Source organism: Branchiostoma lanceolatum, chromosome 12, assembly GCF_035083965.1.
Source record: "Branchiostoma lanceolatum isolate klBraLanc5 chromosome 12, klBraLanc5.hap2, whole genome shotgun sequence".
Classification (NCBI taxonomy): domain Eukaryota; kingdom Metazoa; phylum Chordata; class Leptocardii; order Amphioxiformes; family Branchiostomatidae; genus Branchiostoma; species Branchiostoma lanceolatum.
Window position 1 is genome coordinate 13,325,684 of NC_089733.1, and position 19,471 is coordinate 13,345,154.

The 19,471-nt window shown below is 42.2% G+C and overlaps 1 protein-coding gene across 3 annotated transcripts; it reads left to right on the forward strand.

The window, feature by feature from the left end:
• The first annotated feature begins 893 nt into the window (after nucleotides 1-893).
• LOC136445929 (sphingosine 1-phosphate receptor 1-like) lies at nucleotides 894-17,165 on the forward strand. 3 transcript variants are annotated; one of them, XM_066444163.1, is made up of 3 exons: nucleotides 894-1,135; nucleotides 13,561-14,313; nucleotides 14,715-17,165. In XM_066444163.1, the coding sequence occupies exons 2-3, from the start codon at nucleotides 13,664-13,666 to the stop codon at nucleotides 15,562-15,564; spliced, it is 1,500 nt and encodes a 499-aa protein (XP_066300260.1). In that variant the 5' UTR covers nucleotides 894-1,135; nucleotides 13,561-13,663; the 3' UTR covers nucleotides 15,565-17,165. The 3 variants fall into 3 exon arrangements, with proteins under 3 accessions (XP_066300260.1, XP_066300262.1, XP_066300261.1); XM_066444165.1 differs by lacking the exon at nucleotides 894-1,135 and adding an exon at nucleotides 7,527-7,643; XM_066444164.1 differs by lacking the exon at nucleotides 894-1,135 and adding an exon at nucleotides 9,037-9,177.
• The last annotated feature ends 2,306 nt before the right edge of the window (nucleotides 17,166-19,471 follow it).

Sequence of the window (19,471 nt, forward strand, 5' to 3'; positions counted from 1 at the left end):
TCGGAAATCGTACATCCTAACTCTAGGGATCCAAGCAGATGTAAGGTTTTACACCTGTTTTATGGCACTCTGTACAACCTTTCTAGTTGTACTAGTAGTCCAGGTTTTTAGGGGTATTCGCCTCCACATATAAGTTAAAACCCCTACCTTCTATAGAAAAAAGTATTTTTGTCGAAAAGGCACATGTAAAACTCTGAACCCAACCTTACATCTGCTTGGAGATGTAAGGTTCCAAAGCCAGTGTTTTGCTAACTGTAGCACAATTACTCACCAAGGTGCTCTCCTTGCACCATTTTCTTTCATTTCCGCTACCTTTCTTCTTACCTGGCGAAAAATGACACCAGGAATTTGCATTTGGTGACGAATGCTGCTTTGTTTGATAGACAAAGCTATTGTGTATAATGTCTATATAATGTCATTGGTTGGCGCAAGGTTATGTCATTGGTTGGAGTTGAAGTATGTCATGTGTAGTTTTAAAATTCTAAAATTGTAATATTTTCTAAAGAAGACATTATTCCCTCATTCCTCTTCCTACTTTTAATCCGGACTACGAAAATAGGTACTCAAAGAATGACTTCATAGCAACTTCCGGCCAATTTGTGGTCACGTAAATAACGTAGGTAGGTAGGTAAATAACGTAAAATAAACTCACATCTGGGTGATACCATTGTAAGGGTACGTGGATACTATATGTATAATTGGAAACTTTTAAATTTGTTTTTCTTCACTGAGATCCCGTAAATTGTGTTGAAGTGGTCAGAATAGTGAAGATAAAATTTCACAGACTTATCAAAGTACGCAAGCTACCCAAGTAATGTGCTAAACACACGCACCGTTTGCCAGAAACCTCCCAATTAAAATGGTTCAGCCAAGGTTGGGTCCTTGAGTGTGTCAATCATCCAGTGACCCCGCGCTTGGCTCCGCCCATTGGTGACCCCTAGGGTGGGTCAGCTGTGACGACACGACTTTTTACTGGCGTCTGCTGCTGAAAAAAGCCGGAAGTGTCAAGTCCTGTTACGTAGAATTATCGGTATATCCGATACACAACTTCCCCTAGACCGTGTTCTTGTGTGTGAACGCGTTTACAACTCACCGAGGACGATTTGAAGCAAGTTTGGGCCGTTTTCAAACACAGGTGGGTTCAAAATGTTGTTTGTTTTCTTACAAATGTAACAGTTACAACTGTCTGCGCGATTCTGTCAACGCCTGCGCTGCGCCTTTTCCATATTATTGCCGTTTTTAGTGTCGTTTGTTTGATCATAGCAACACCAAGGCTAAACATGGGGTATGTCGGTATGATATCGCAGTTGTGTGCGAAAATGTTCACATATAGCCCTTCGCAAAATAAGCACACTGTAGAGTGAATCAAATTGTACATAGGGGCGTTCATGCGTTGAAAATCAATATTAAATTGCGGGGTCTCAAGGGGTTGGTTCGGTTCTATATTAAATTTTGTTACAAGGCAGTTGTAAGAATTGACCACTAAGAAATAATTGTTATCTACCGTTACCGTTGCCTTTTGCTTGGATGCCTTTTGTACCGTTTTACCTTTGTGTCTCACCAGTAAATTATAGACTTGCAAATTGTTAAATGATAGACTTGCAACTCCTTTGGGTGTTCTGTGCTTGTTACGTCTCTTTGTAGATAAGAAAAACAGAAGAATTCCTTCCTTGCCTGACAGAAGGGCCAGAACCCCACAAGGCACTCGCTACTGTCATAGCTTAATGTCAATCTAGATAGATTAGGTCGATGGGATACATTGGGGTTTATCAAGGAGGTTAAAAGCCCTTTTAAGCCTCCTTGGGTTTGTCAAACTCTTTCTTTTATACACATGCATTTTGTCTTTTTGTCATTCACTTTCTATCATGTGAAGTCGTTTATTTTTTCGTATTTTAATCCTTTCTATTATTTTTAGAGATCATGCTGTTACGATAGATTGTGATTCAAAACATAACGTTCGTTTACCAACGACGCATTGTTATTCATTGATTACTTTCATGAATACATGAATTTTCAAGTTGCCGCTTTTGTACGAATTGTTTTACTTATGCGTAACAACACAATCAAGTAGCTATGATTTGTATGAATGTAGCGGGTCAGTAAAATGGCTCAAGGATTAGTAGACGTTGTGTTTTGTTCTTCTTATTACAAAAAAATAATGAATGAATGAATGAATGAAGACCTTTATTGTACACACATACCCACTGGGTTTAGTACAGGTCACAACAGAAAACATAACAGTTTGAAAGTACATATATATACATTACAATGATAAGCTAACACTAATCTAATGATTACGTTAATTTGGCCTCTTCTCGCTTCTTGGTGATATTGTAAATATACGTACAGGTGTGTTTTATAATAGAGGGTTTACCTAAAGTCATTAGAAATATGAATTGTTCCTCTTTGCAAAGATGTATAAAATGGGGAAAGCTACATTGAATAAGTTTATAAAGCGCAGCTCTCTCTTCGTTGTATAAACTACATTCTACTAAAAAGTGCTGCTCGTAATAATAAGTAACGAACAAAATGAGTCGGGGGGGGGGGTTAAAGTCTACGGAGAATTTTCTAGAGGAAACATAATTTCACCATTGAATAACAAGAACGCATATTCATTCAATTTTCTTTTTTAATCCATTAAATACTATGCCAAACCTTGACCGATTTCTACTATTTCTAGCCCCTCCAAAAAATTCTAAGCTTACAATAACAAACTTGGACACACAAGTCACAAACATAACATCCAAATCAACATAACCCCTTTTGAAGTCACTTCAACACAAAATCAAAACAACGTGTTCCTCCTTGAGCGGGTACAGGCCCTCCTATTCCAGATAATACTCTCCGACAACACGCAGACCCCCCAAATAATTGACCTAATTTACAGATAACAGGGTCCAACTGGACACTGTTAACACTTTAATGGCAGTCAACTGTCAAACAAACGTTTATCTTGTCTTTAAGTAAGACATTTTCGGGTCAAGATTGCTCTGATAGTTTTTCCATATTCCGTGTAGAACGTCAATTATCATAATTCCACCAGGTAATCTAAGACCACCACATTAAAGAAAAAAACTGTAACATAAAAAAATATTATTAATGCATCATCAATGATCATCGATCACACTTCAGATATTCAGGTTTTCAAGACATTCTTGAGTTACTTGAATTTACCTTTTTATTTGTGGGTCCTGTTTAGGGATTCCGCTGAAATTATAATAGTTGACGCTACATGATAATTAAGATATTGTTTGCATGATATGTTAATCCATATTGAGTAGAAATACCCTAAAACTATAATATGAACGTTATTCGAACGCTTGGGCAATTGTGGCGTTACCAGTTTCTTGGTAACTCCCACGTTGAGCCTCAGACCGCCCCAGGTGGGACCTGTTTGACATGAAACAGTCGCGTGAGATAATGCAGTTTTCACTCAGGAGGGCGGCCCTGGGGGTTAACCCTCCTCTCACAACACTGCTATCACAGCCTTTTCAGAGATTGAGGTTGTGCTACAAAATACAAAAGAGGTTTAATACCTCCTTGGAAATAGGGCCACACTGGTCTTAGAAATATCACAAACTACTAGTTCAACTTCAAAGAAACAGAAACAAGCAAACTGAGACGTCTTCACTACGACTTCAGTTTTTATTTTGACCAAAAATATATGGAAAACATGATATAGTGCCATACGGAACACGTAACGTTATATCTAAATTACACTCGTTTCAAACATCCTTATCTTATTAAGGAAATGCTGTTTACGTATAGAGGTCTGTCAAACTTCCTGAATTCTTTTTATTATTGTTATTTGGGGAACTCCGTATACATACAGTATGTAGCGATAAGATTGGCAAGAATCTGAAGAAGAAAAATGTTAACAAAAATACGAAGACAACAGCAACAGTTTTTTGGTTAGTTAAGATAAGATAATGACATGAAATGTTGCCTAAACTGAGGTCCAAGTTCTAGGTTCACAAGCCAAAGACTTTGTACTTTGATGCAAGTTTGAAGGTTATGATAAAATCAACGATAACATAAAGGGTACCGTTCATTGTTGGTTAAAGGGGTGGGAGATGAGAAGAGACGTTGTGTAAACGTTATCGAAGTACTGCGTTACTCTTTTTTTTTTCAACGGAAAAGTTTAGTGTTGTTTTTATATTATTTGCGGCAGCCGTGTTCTAAAGCCGTAGACAGTCGATGGTATATGGCATGCGGTATTTTACAATAACCATAATTATATACATTTCGTTGTCCTAGCAAAGATGTTAAGATTTGTGTTATCCTGGAGCGGAACAATTTGTAACCTTGACCGTAGAGGGCCTGAAATGTAATCCCAATTACCAACACAACAAATGGAACCAGTTATTTGTCGCCCACGAAAATTATTTTCTCTGTGACCCCCAATCGACGATTTTCCGTGCCGGATCGCCGATCTTTAGACGAACAAGGAAACCGCTTTGAGATAAGCCAAATTATTTCCTTTGTAACCCGGCATCTTCGAAAAGGAATGGACATTCCAATTCCTGGATTTTGGGGGCGTGAGTCCGTGGGAGGGTGTACGTGTGTGTGTGGCGGAGAGACTGCGGGCTGTGGGCGGGTTTAGGGGAACAAGCTGGCGGCCTGCGGCTGCTCTACACTCCAAGCAGAAGGGATGAAAGATTGTCGGCTTCTCTGGCAGACCCTCACTCTTGGAGAACCCGGGTAGTCAGAAAATGTTACGATTTTCCATCCCAACATCTGTTTGGAGATGCTCGGCGCCCCGTTAGGAGTGGACGTTTTGTAAAATTTAAATCTCTTTCTATTTTCTTTTTTGTTTGTTTTAGTCATCCAACTAGGATGATGTGTTTTGATCCCGGTTGGTTTGTGAACAGGTCTTTCATGGTATCATGAGAGGATCATCCTGTGAGTTTTGTTTGTCAGTAGGTCTTTCCCAAATGACTTCAGGTATACTCAAAGAGAGATTTTTGTCTTCTAGTAAGAAATGATGAGTAATGGGGTTGCTAACTCCTTATTTAACTACTAAGAACTCTTCTTTCTTCTAGTAAAAATGAGTTAGAGGGGTACCTGATGCTAACTCGTTATTTTGCTGGTAAGAGAACAATTTCAAATCTTTCTTCTAACTCATTATTTTGCCAGTAGAGTATCTGTATGCTAGTAGACAATGATTGAGATAAATGTGATAACTAATCAAGTCTGCGGAAGAAGCCAGACGGTGTCTTCTTGTGTTGTGGACGTGGGTTTTTAAAAACCCCTCGCTATCACCTCCATAGGAGAAAAGATCGTGGCGTGCCCTTCTCGAATGATTCTGAGACGTGCGAAGCTTCAAGTGTCTCATCATCACTTTCCTTGGCGCCAACTTGGGGTCAAGTCAGCCCTCTCAGGGTCGTCTCAGACCAAAGGTGCTGACAAGAAGATGTGCTGTATTGTCTTACATTTCTTGCGTAACCCGCGACAAAAAAGGAACGGAGACAGCGGGTGGTATAAATTTCCTGGCTGTTTTCACCAATAGATGACGTCACGTACCCGTAAGGTCACGTGACCTAAGGTGATTGACATGCAACAGGACAGTAAAAAAATAAAATTACTTATCATGTTGAAGCCAAAGTTTTAGCTCTGTACTACAAAAGTTCAAAGCTCCCTTTGTGGTAAATAATCCTTAGTTTTGTTTGACCTTGCAATCACATTGTCTTAGAGGCGTGACCTTGACCTACCGTTGCCATGGAGACGATAGTCGAGCCATGTTCGATAGACACCCGAGATGTACAGTGATCAGATCTTCAGACAAACTATTGCACGAGGAGCCAAAGTCAACACACCGCTCGAAACAGTACATCACCGATGGGACAAGTATCTGTGGGGGTTGATCTCCAAGAAGATGTGGGGTGCGGCTTCTTCATTCGTATTCTGTGCCATTGTTTCTATAATGATATCCGTTTTTATTTCTTCATGTACCCTACATCTGCTTGGAGATTATGGAGAGAGCACACTGGTAAACTACATCTACATCAAAACAAGTCTGTTCCATTCTTTCTCTCTTTTCATCTTTCTCTTCTTTTCTCCCTCTCTCTCTCGAGATCTTTCTTTCAACCTTTTTTCCTTCATTCATCCTTTCTCTCCACCTATCTTTCCCTTCCTCGTTTAACTTATTCTTTTCCGTCATTTGATGGACCTGTAAATTGAGAGAAAATTCGACCAATTAAAAACGAGCTGAAGTGTCACATCTGCTTGGAGAAACAGCTGTTACCACCTGTACATAAGAAGGAAACGTGTCCCTGACGGCTGCACCGTTTCAACCGTTGGAGTTGGATACAAACCATACGGACATTCCAACAGCGAAATCTCTACAGGGCTCGAATTAGTTTCTTCTGTTGCCTGTACTGTATATTACAAGTTGTTGAAAATTTTATCTGCGATCTTTCTGCAAATACACAAGCCTTCCTTTAAGGTCTGAAGAAGCCTGATATGTTATCATCACATATAGTGAATGAATGAATGAAAGACCTGTACTGTTCGTTTCTGCTCTTACAAGTACAGGTCATGGTGATAAAGCAGTGTAATAAATACAGTGATGTTAAAAACGTGATATTCTACTACATCTAAAGACTAATTAATACTGTTATGCACAGGTTCAATCCCTTCTCGCTAGTTGTAGATGTATGGACATATGGAGCCTATAATACATGATATACTAGTTACTTAAATGTACTAGGTGTAAACAGGTGTTCAAGACAAGACCTCGAAGTTTTGTGTGTGTTTTTTTATATTTTTTGTGTCGGTCTTAGGGTACCCACGGAATTATGAGAGTTGGCATTGCCCCTGGTTGTTGTGTAGTGGTCTTGGCCCTCTTAGGGCACCTTCAAACTGTTCAGGGGAAGGGCATACCCCAGGGCTATAGGGGAATTAGACATTCGTGCAGCCCGGCATTGCTGCTGACTGGTTGATGAGTTCTAGGGACGTAAAAAGGCATGAACTAAATGAGATCAGGACCTGACATATCTGTCTTGTCGCTAACTATTTAACAAGCAAGAACGAATACATAACAGGCAAGCTAAAGAGAAAAAAAATGCGGTTTGAAAATAAACATATTGTTACGGCTCAGAAAACACGAACGCTTGCATTTATGAATTTTCTCTTTCTCTGGGATCAGTCATGCTAATGAATTCAGCAAATTTTGTGTGAAAATATAAGCATTTGCGGCAGATGTTTGCTTTCAAAACCGGTGTAATTGTTGTTGTATTAACACCAAAAACATTCTATGATAATTCAACCCCCTGTATGTCAAAGTGTGTAGATCTGGAGGGGTTTCTGAATAATGTCACCAAAATGGAAGGCTTCTTGAAATACAACAGTAGTAGTGATGATAGATACAGGTGACCTGGTGCGCTGTTTTAGAAGAATTCCCCAAACATCACATCTGTCGAAAGGCCGGGTCTCTTTTAGAATATGACCTGCACACGGCGCCTGACCGTTGGCACATAAGGTTAATAATTCAACAGCAAATTGCCAATGTTCGTCGCCAAAGTCACGCGAACAATTCCTGTGAGCACACTTCGACTGGCAAAACAACTCAGACTGCTCCCGTCAGAGGCAATTTTTTGGGTTCAAAACAGACTCTACAGGTTCGGGAAGACTTGTTTACACAGGTGAGAGCGTGTTTTCATGACCTTGACCCCAAGTTTGAAACGTTTGGTTCGAATTCGACGTTGCTTCGCGACCTTGGCAGTCGTTTCCTTTTTGATAGACTAGTATTTGTGCCGTATGTGCAGTTTTGGTGAAATTTTGCCTCCTCCAATTTTGTTATCAGCTTGTATTTGATTTTGCGGAATGTCGTTTTTAAAGAAGGTGCACTGAGTCAGAGAATAACTGAATCGGTTTTGGCATGTGTTGTGCCGTCAGGGCGTTACATATGGCAAAGTTAATTGTAGGTCGCAGCAAAAACATTTATCAAACCCACGGCGTTTGACCCAGGGTGACTCCGTCCCCACCCACTTGCTTGTTTAACGTCACTTGAATTTAATATTATGTATGACGTACACGCGCGCGTATTGCTTTATTTTATTTATTCATTCGGCTGGTTTCTAAGGTAAAAAACAAAGATTTCGCATCTTCAACTTCAAAATCGCGTTGTTTTTAGGCGCGTTGTTTATTTATTCATTCATTTCAAGACAACTGGGTTGTCCCGTCAACTTATCTTTTTCACACTCGCATCAGGTTGGTGACTTCCAGTGCACGCCATCCATAATGTCACGTTCATGTGGCTTTCTGATATTGACTCTTTCACTCCCCGTGGTCACGCGTGAACTACCCTGATACAGCGCGCTTGACTTTGACCTAGAACGTTAAATTTGGCATCATAAATGAGGCGAATTCTTCTCGGTTTTTAGTAAGAGTGAAGAAAGCACACGAGACTCGTATCCGAGGAAGCCGTTTTTCAGATACTACTAGTAGTATAACAATAACAACAACAAAATACCTAGCTATAATACAAGTTGGACACATGTTCTATTCACGGTGATTCGAAACAAGATTCCAATGTCTGCATCCGTGACGAATTAATCTCACAAAGCATAGAAAATTACAATTGCAGATACATGTGTGACCTAGTTCTGATATCTTAATTAGGCCCCCATTCCACTTGACGGCGATTGCGCTGCTACATCGCTGCGGCCTAAATCGAATGATTTCATATTTGGAATATCATGCAAAATGTAAAAGTATGACTTAAAAGACACACATACCACAAAAAGTGTAAAGATGTTCGATTTCTATCTATGAAATTTGTTGAGTGATTTATCAAATTTTAGGCCGCATTGAGGTGGTATGGGGGTGTCACCTGTCAAATAACCCCACCGAAAGTAGCGCATGGCCCGATGTACGTACTGTAATGTCACAGTATAATCGGGGCTTCTGGAAATTTTACTTTATTTGTGTGTTTTTTTGTCAATCAATGTATTCCCACCCGTGAGAAAAGGGGTTTATCACTTTTCACACCCTGTGTGTTGAGACAATGGAGAGTCCCCGTAACAATTGGATCGTCCCCGCATGTGTGCCAGGCTCTGCCCAGTGGTAAGGTCCCGGTCCCCTTGAGCTTGACTGGCTGGCACGGCAAGTGACACGTACAGCTACCGTTTTGCTGTGATGTTTACATCTGCCAGCAACCTTTGCAGTATACTATAGGTAAGGTATGTCTTAATCTAGAGCTAGTCACAAGGTGTCACATACGTTTTGAGTACATGCCAACCTTAGCACGGTATATTCCAGCTTTCCGTACATTTCTGTGGCGACGTTGTATGCATATGATTGTCTGTCAGTCTAGAACAGGTTACAACAGTCTCTGCGTGGATGTCCGACGTTTTGGGCTTGTCGGGTAGATTGATTAGTGTTATTTATTATAAACACCGTACTTATATGTATATGATAGCTGGGAACACAACAGGAAACCTTTGTCAACGTTATGTGCAACACCCAGTCATGAACCAAATGGTGCACGTAAAACTAATGATGTTATCCACCCCTATTGGGTATTTGCCCTTTCTTGCTTTCTTCACTTGCCTTGGGGGCACTGCTCGTTCGCGGGGAGGGGGTTTAATGTCATTGATGTATGTAAGTATAAACAACATCCAACACATTTAAATTCCTTGTTATAGATCTTGTCAATCGTTAAATGTACTAGATCGCCTTTATGTGAATCTACCTACCTACTTTTATGTTTATTATTTATATAACAGTGGGTAGCTTATTTTTGTGTCAAAAGGGTCAAACGCAAGTGAATGTAGACTTTTTGCGAAAATTTAATTTTTGTTCGTGCATGATTGTTATTTCATGCTCTATCTAATAATCGTATGTAAATTTCTGCAATATCTGTTGATGCGATAAGGTCGTTTCCGTCAAGCCTATATCCTAATCAAATTACTAGTGTGATCTGGTCTAAGTGATTGACAGCGCGTGAGCAGTTGTCTGGTGCAGACATCCGGGGATTATTCAGCTTTCCTAGCCTCGACAGCAGACTCCTCGACGGGCATTTTTAAACATTTATTGTCCTTTTTTTCTGACATGGGTAATATTTTCTGATCATTTCTGTCTTTTCTAGTCGTTCTCGTTTTCAATATCTATCAGACCACGGTGGCGATCAGAAAACAGTACCACATAATCAGCATAAAGCGGCAATGTTAAAACACCCATTGAGTAGCCTGTTTTGAGGTTATTTCATAACAAAATAGGGCAGGCTTAAACCTTATCCCTATGTGTTTGTTTGAGGTTTGATACTGGATACTGTGTTTTGGTTGTTCGTGTCGCCGGCGGCTTATTCGGAGTTTATTCTTGACAAAGCAAGCGAAATTTTACCCCATGACTGATCAAGTAATTCTGTGGGAGGTGGATCGTATGTCGAGTTTACGAATAGCGAACTTTGTTTCTTTACAGGAAGAGAGAGAAATCTTACCCACAGTAAAGAACTGGCCAGAGAGAGCCCTTTTCTTCTGAGGGGGTAAAATTGAAGAATAACAGTTGCAATAATGCTGGAAATTACTTTTAAATAACACTTCCGCTTAGAATTTATGTTGAAACGCTAATGATTTTGATAGCAGAACATTTGTGACCCAAATGAAGTCAGTCTAACATTTCCACACACCCCTCCTTCGTGATCCTTCTTGGTACGTCCCGAAGTTGTGTCCGATTCAAATCTGCAGTGATATCGGAGTAATGTAGAGTATTTGTATGAGGGAGGGAGGGGGGTAACCGACCATGACTTGCGGTATGAAATTTTCATCAACAGGATGTCTACGACGGCCACACTATCTTTATTTTATGGACGACATCACCTTATTTTGATGCGAGAGTAAGAAACATTAAGAATTACTTTATGTATTTCAAACCAGTAAATAGATGAATCTATACACAATCGTCCTATGATATGAATATCAGATATCAAAATATCAGTTTTTAATCAGTCACTTAGATATTTTATTTACTACAGTTTGATCTAGTAAACTATCGCATTGATTTTAGCTGAATTAATGTATCAAAGCGAGAAGCAGTAAAAATAAACATGTCTAGAATATATCCGTGTGAGTACAAGATGTCCTCTGCTACATTGCCAGAACTTAAAGTTCACTATCTAATCTTTCTTGGCAAATTGTCGCGTTCTTCTGTCCATCTACGCCTTACGGCAGGTGGTATCCGCCCCCCCCCCTCCCGTGTGGCAGTACAAATGGCACCACCCGGTACCCAGGCAAATGGCACCACCTGGTGTAGCAGTAAAAGTAATACCCCTGTCCAAACTCCACCCTGCCTTTCCTACGTCTTCAAGTGGTAATTTAGAGAAACAGTAACAACCCGGCGCAATACATCTGCTTGGGGATAAGTGTTTCTTGTATGACAGAGTGATTTTTCAAGTGTTGTTGTCTTTTGACTTGTTCTTCGGCAATCCGTAGTGTAGCAAAACAGGCAGTGTCACGTTTTTGAGCGCACGACGTGGTCAGGAACATTAAATCTACGTCAACCAATTGTGGAGATTGTTTTTCCCTGTCAGTCATTCTCAGAACCTTGTGTTGTTTTAATTTGTGCAGAACGTGCCTTTTAGTCAAATTTGACAGGATAGACGGCTAGACCTGGCTGCATGTTTTGACAGCCGAATTAGTGGAATAGAAATGAAAATGAAAATAAACGAATTCCTGCCATGGGAGTAAACATATTGAATTGAAGTCTGTTCTTTAGCATTAGTCTCTAGTTTTACTTCTAAACATGTCTTTGTTGCACTTTGCTCTTTAAAATTTGTCGAAGCAGCATTAGACATCATAATTGTTAGACTCACACCAAATTTCTAGCTTACCACGCTCCAGACTGAGCCTATTTATCGAAATAATGCTATTTGCATCGATCCTAAAAACTCAATGTCCACAAAACCCTGCTCTCCCGGCTGATTTGGCAGAAACTAAGCTACTTTGTCTTGATAATGCACTCAGTCTCAGACAACACCGGAAATCTTGAGCGATTTGTCCGACACCGCCTCCTACTTCTTCTAAAATTCTTTTCCACCCACGACTTGCAATTATTGTGTAGAACAAGACACATTGGCATGTGGGGGGGGGGGGGGCAGAGTGAGAAGTCATAATCAAAGTTCGAGTAGAAAATGTAAACCAGATGCTTCAAGTAAGACCTGTACCGTGCACCGAAGGGAGCAGCTAATATGGTGTTACAAAAGCCTCGGTTGCAGACTTCGCCTAGTGTTTTTTTTTTCAACTAAGGGGAAGGCAGTCATTCTCAACAGAGGTGAAGCATGGTCCTTTTTCGTCTAGTTAGTAACTTTGAAGTGCAATGCAGCTTTGGCATACTCTTTCCCATAAGTGCTGATTTGTAAGCGAGGCGAAAGCACTTGTACCATTCTTAGACTTTTTAGGGCTTGCTCCCGCGACCTATCGAATGCAAAACGGACACTCTATCCACTAGTGTATTTCATGTCATACCTGGGATAACGGTCGATACGGGTGTTTCGGACCGATCTATATTTTACCGTATTGCCCTGACTTCGAAGTAGTATTGCACGGGCTTCCATCCTATGGGTCGAACGCGCTTCGGGTGCGCCGGTTGCGCCGCTGTCGAAAAATAAATCAACCTCGGTCCCAGCCTCAGGCGATACGGGGTACATCGCGTTGTATTCTATATGTACGGGCATGTGGGATTGTTATATTGCGGAGGCGGAAGTTGCTGAAGGTCGACTGCAGTACTTAGCACGATAATGGACCAGATGTGATAGACATGAGGCCTGTAGGGGAAAACACGGAACCGATGTTTTGCCACTCAAGCCCTTGAACTGAGCACCGCAGAAGTATAAAAACAAACAAGCTGCGTAAAACTGCTAAACTCGGTGCTACTTTACCTTGATTTTAATTACAAAGGTTAGTTACTGATCAACAAATCCTTGGGTTTTGGAACAGCTATGAACCTGTCTCTGTTACGAGATGCAAAGTATGCGTGCCAAAAGTATGCTGCCGGTCACAATTTATTACTATCGCTCTTGTACAGATGCTATCGAATTTCAAACAAATTGGCGGCATTGAGCCTTTTCGGCGATGTTTGACAAATTTTGGTGCAGCTATCCGGCATTGGCGACGATGCGCCGTGTAGATGTGCGGAGTCACTAACCATGGAGTGAACGGGAACCGGTTTGGGATTTTGGGATTCCGTGCAATTAACAGGAGTGTGCGTTAATCCGCTGGGAAATCAAGTGGCTTCTACTGTATTTACTTAATCGACTGCTAAAAAGGAATGGTTACCAGGCTACTTTCTCTGCGTTTCAAAATCAAATTCCAAACTACCTCTAGGAATTCTCACTCTAATCATGAGAGCTGAAACGCGTACAAAATGCCAAAGGTAACAGCAGGACATTGCCGAGAAATGTGTAGACCTGGCACGCAACCTGATAACATTCAAGGCTATAACCACACTATTCCTTCGGCTTCAGGGCCGAGCAAAGAAATAGGAGTCCTCTTCATGGAAATCCAACATTTCGATATGCGATCTAACATTGAGTATTCTTTTTTTTCCTTTTTTCTTTTACAGCCTGCAAGAAGTGGCCATGTCTAGCTGACCTCGCGACATCTGATCTCGTCAGAAGCGTCCAACTCACCAACAGCTCATGGGCATGCTACCGATCTACTGAACGATGAACATCTCTACGTTGGGTACCGTCCTGGGACTACACAACACCACAGTCTATAGCGTGAACGACACTATCAGTATCGCCACCCTTAATTGGACAACGCCAACGACTGCAACTACAGTGTACAACACGATTGGGTACACCGCCACGAATCTCTCAACTGCGGCATCCGTGACCCTCAACTCAACGAACCAAAGACACCCCATAACCAAAGCTGTCATAGCTTCAACAAGTGCAACCATGGTGAACACTGCCGAACTACTGCCTAACTCCACTGAGAGCAGTTGGTCGTCATACTCTCCGTTTCCCACGAACGGATCTTTAACACCGTTCGGTCAGCAGTGCAAAGACTCGGAGTACGGCATCATTCAGTTCATCGCCATTGCCGTGTCTGTGATCATCGTCTTCTTGAATATCATGGTCATCGTGGCCATCAAGAAAGGACCCCGCGGACTCCACAAGCCGATGTACGTCTTCGTGACGAGTCTAGCGGTGGCGGACTTGTTGCTAGGGCTCATCTCATTCTATAGTTTCCTCGTAAACGACATCTTGGATGTGAAGATCGCGCCGTTCGAGTGGATGCTGAGGAAGCTGATCATCATGATGACGCTGATGGCGTCCGCCGGCAGCCTGTTGGTGATTGGTGTAGACAGGTGCGTGACGTAATCTCTGCATCCAACACGTGTCACTGTATTCTGGCATATGAACTCAGAAAACAGTTACATGATTGTGTAAACTCACCTTAGCGGCTAGCCTCTGTTTTAGTAATCCTGCTACTTGGTATAACAACTGACAAAAATAGTTATCCATTTCTAAACAAATCTTCTTCTTTCTTTCCGCTTAGCCTTCTAAAACGAGATAACTAGCAGTTTGCATATACAAGTGTTAGTTACAAAACAACTGACCGGTACGGATGAAAAAAGGAAAGATTATTGGTGTGTAGAAATAGTGATGTTTGTATATTCTATATCTGTATGCCCATTGTATTTTGATGATTAATGGTGAGGTTATTCATTTCATGGGATTATGAGACGAAATCTTCTCCTTGTTGCAGATACATCACCATCGTCCACCATGTTGCCTACGTCACGAGAAAGCACGCCATCATCGCCGTGTGCGTCATCTGGGCGTTGGCCGTCGGCATAGCATCAGTTCCGCTGATGGGCTGGAACTGCGTGGAGCACTGCAAGTGTCAGATCAACTCCCAGGCCCTGAACGACAGCCGTCCGAACTGTGACCACCCGTCCTGCTCCGTGGCCCTCCCGCCCTTCACCACGGGGTTCCTCACCTTGATCTTCACCACCTTCGTTGTCGCTCTCCTCTTTCAGGCGTTCGTGTACTTCCGTACGTACTTTTCCATTCACCAACAGACGTCACTCATGGAGACCCACAAGATAGACGACCACAGGGAACCCGCAGACATTGTGTTCGCTAAGACCATGGCGCTGGTCCTGATCGTCTTCGTGGTGTGCTACGCTCCGTTGATGACGATGATCTTGCTCGATGTGGTGACGGGAGGCGCCGGGGGCTCGGGGATGATCACCCCGTCCGTTCTGACCTACGGTACGGTACCCGCCATCCTGAACTCCGCGATGAACCCTATCATCTACGTCTTCAGGATCAGGAAGATGCGGCGCGCGTTCGGGTACCTCCTGTGCTGCTGCTGCCGGGAGAAGTTCGGAGTGGAGAGCGACATGTTCGAATCCAGCAGAGTTCCGGAGAAGGTTCGGATGATCAGAGTGGGGAAGCTCAACTCGTCGGGCCACCGGGCGTCGCCACAAGCCTCGCGGCAGTTTCGGAAGTTGAAGGAGAGCGTGGAAGCGCAGCCGCTGTCTCCTACTCCTCCTCCTCCTCCAAAGGACGACGTACCAACCACTGACGTGGAGTTTGCAACTACGTGCTAGCAAGTAAAGAAGCGCCATCTGGCGATGTTTTCCGTATTTGCTAGCATAGAGTTTCAAACCCTCTCCAGGGGTTCGGCTCACTGGGAAAATATTTTAGATGTTACGCTGAGAAAACACTTTAGAAGTTCCATAAACATTTTAAGATGAAATCAATGCGACATTACTTTTACGATTTAACGAAGAGGAAAAACTTTTTCGTTATCCGACGTTAGCGAAGCTGACAGCTAACGCCTGACAAGACAGTCGTGCTCAACTGAACAACACACGTGTCTACCCTTGGAAAAGGCTAGACTTGCTTTTGAAATGCCTGTAGCGGTTGCTATTAGAAGTGCACCCTTACAACTGAGCAGTAATTATTAACCATCATGTGACCTGATAAAGTAGAACGTCAGAAATTCCTCCAGTAAGCAATCGTTGTCAAAAGAACGCTTGCTAAATTTTTGCTAAGGCCTCTTAAATCATGTACACGATTTATTTATTCTTGACGATTTGTCGAAACACAACGACCCCAAAGCGAACGATAAAGGTCATCTGATATATGTATGTTCATTGGCTGTTTGCACTCACGTGACTATGACGTAATTAGTGTCTGTCACGCTGATTGGTTAAGCCCGGAATTCATATTTGAATGTGTGACCGCTGTCACGTGGTTTTGACATTATATGCATGGAAATGTGCAGGTATGGCTCTTCCAGATGTAACCAACCAATATGGCGGCTGTGACGTCACGTGCTGTGATGATGTGACGTCATGGGCTGTGACGTCACCCTATACTGCCCTTCTTGTATGACGTATTCCTTACCAGTTTTAACACATCAAACTAACAATAGCATTATACCTAACTGGAAAGAACATCACTTGTATACCGTAACAGTTGTAATATAGGTTCACAGTTACTATTTATCAACACACAAAATTATGCATGTCAGCATGAAAATGCGAAAGACAATCACTCCAACCAAGAACATCATATATCCTACATAATGTTCTTGCTCCAAGGATACTAGACACGGGTGGTAAGGCTTTAGAAATCTGGACGTTGTAACAAGCTTTGGACGTCAAAATCTTGTAGACTTTACATCCAGTGTAAACAAAGTAAAGATACTACGTACCATTATAAGATGGAAGAATAGCCTGGAAGTTCATCTGTGTTGATAAAATTCATTCTGAATCGAGGTCAAGCTGTAATGCCCACCACAAAGGGTAAGTCTGTCAAGGAATGAGCTTCTGTGACGCCACGGTATACAGATTAGACACGTGACTCAATGAACAGTGGATCATAAGTTGGAAGAAAGTTTATGGTGCCCCCCGTCTCTACCGGGATGGTTGTAAGGCCCTGGTGTAATATGGTCTTTGAACGTGCATTGTTTCGAACATTATTTGGAAGCATTTTTACATATCCAGTAACCCATTTAAAGGTGTTTTTAACATGGTGCTCTCTGAGAATTTAAAATGATCTATCTATGTCATTCGCACGTTCACGTAAAGGTTTTCATCAGTAGCAATCATGTACATATTACAGTTGGTAGAAAACGTATTGTTTGCCACAAACGAAAGCACTGTAACTATCTTTGAATAGGAATAAATGCCTGTTTGCATGAGGGTTGGATGTGTCTTCATAGAAAGGACCATTGATTTTATATTTTCTATTCAACGTTAACTTTTTGTTAGGTTTAAACATAAATCTATATATCATTCTAGATATTCCGTATATCATTCTAAATATCCCCTGGGGGCCATTAGAACATATCGTAGCATATCTCAATACCAAATACCATATGTCATCACAATCAATCTGTAGCTTCTTGGGTCATGCTGGTCTAAGTAGGTCTGAATCACACACACACACACACACACACACATTGTCTCACGCACATACACACACACTGTCATACACACATACACACACACACACACACACAGACCATTGCCAGAGATAATACGTAGGTAACAAAAACGCCCCTGCAGTTCCAGAGCAAGCTGCTGCCTACACCACCTATTCCTTACATCACAAGCTATCTGCCACCAAGAAAATCAAGACCACGGCACGCCCAGGTCAAAAGATACACACAAAAAACAAGTTCTGCTGCAGTACCAATGTCAGTGGGCCCAAAATCGAACTTGACATTTGTCTTCCCAACGCCTGACAACATATCAAATATCATCATAATCCATTCAGAGGTTCTTGAGTTATGCTGACTACAAAAATCCGGAAACACGAAGAGACGCACACACACAGACAAGCCAAAAACTGTATTTTATTGGAGGTACTTAGCGAAAAACGGTGGTAACAGAACACTTATAATAGTATGGCCTGTTATAGAGTTGATCTTGCCTACGTGACACTTCTTCCATACGAACTGTAGTCTCTGGGATCCCATCGGAAGTTTGAACAAGATCAGAACGGACTTCCCAAGACAACTTCCGGGTTTACTCCCGGTCATGCCGGAGTCTCGCCAAGTACGACATCTGAGAAATCAGAATTCAAACTCCTTGTCTGATTTTGGGTTATTCGAACCCGAAGGCTTTTTGTAAACAAATGAAGGAGCTAGCATTATGGTGAATGGTTTGACATAAACAGAATCGAAAGTCTGATATGGAATAAAACGGATGCATAAATGCAGCTTAAGCCCCTATCTCACTAGGACCCCGCCACGTTGGCGCATGGCGGCGTCGCTGCGTCCTAAACTGGATTTGTGTTACCCTAGACTTTATGACTGGAATATCATGCAAAGCGTACAAGTATGACTGAAAAAGAAACAAGCGTTGAGTTTTCATCGACATCGATGAAATTCGTTGAGCGCTTTGTCAAATCGCTGGGTCACAGTAAGATCGCCAACGTGCAGCGGGTCCATTGAGATAGGGGCTTAAACAGGCCTAGGGAACCAAGTAGTTACAATTGTGCTTTCTGAAGTGCTATTATTTAAGTCTAAGAGAAGACACCGCCCAACGAACACTTAGCCTACCCTAGCCTCCTGTGCAGGCCTCCTATAACGCGCGACATATATATTGGGGGGAGGGGGGGGGGGCTCTTATGCCGGCAAGGGACTTGTGCAGCTGAGGGAGTTGTATAGCCGAGGGGTCCGCGCGTTATCTACAGCCTGCTCCCTTTCGGGCGCAGCAAAGGGAAGGTGATTAAGACAGCCATTCCCCCCCCAATATATATGTCGCGCGTTATAGGAGGCCTGAACAGGAGGCTAAGCCTACCCTATACTGTAACATGATAGCTTGGTGTCTTTGATGTAGTTAACGTTTCTCATTTTCAATTAAGGCTTGATCTGATAATTTCCTCCTTGAATATGACTTGTCATATAAAACACAACCATTGTAGTTGTACAATCTTGGAAAGAGCGTCCTGTTCAAAAACAGCCGGCGCGACCTTCAATCAGCCTGGAGACCGATGAAAAGTTTGACAACTTCCTGTTAGCTTCAACATATGTGACCTGTAGCCTCAAGCACTACTCACGTAACCGAGCACAGCAGAGGGTCATACTTCTACGTTATCCGAGCAGATGTAGGAAGGTAAAATCACCATTTTACTTGTTGTTCTTGTGCCCTGGGTATTTAGAGTATGGAAACTGCTGACATATTGCAAGGATTGCATATCGTTAGAACAAGTTATTAGTTATCCTGTCCAAAAGAAAAACAGAATACATACACTCAACGGCAGGGCGTTTGCCCCAGAACCCAGCGGTCCCGGGTTCGAATCCCCTGATGATGCCACCGATGTTGTGCTCAGATAAGTAATGAAAACTTGAGTGCAGTGCCACGTCCTCCTTGTTTGTCCAAAAAGCACCCATAAACATATTCCAGTGCGCAGAAAGTAACAAACCCACAGCCCCATAAAACAGGTACTAACCCCTTGCTGAATCGGGGGGGGGGGGGGCATAAAATGTTGGGAGACAAA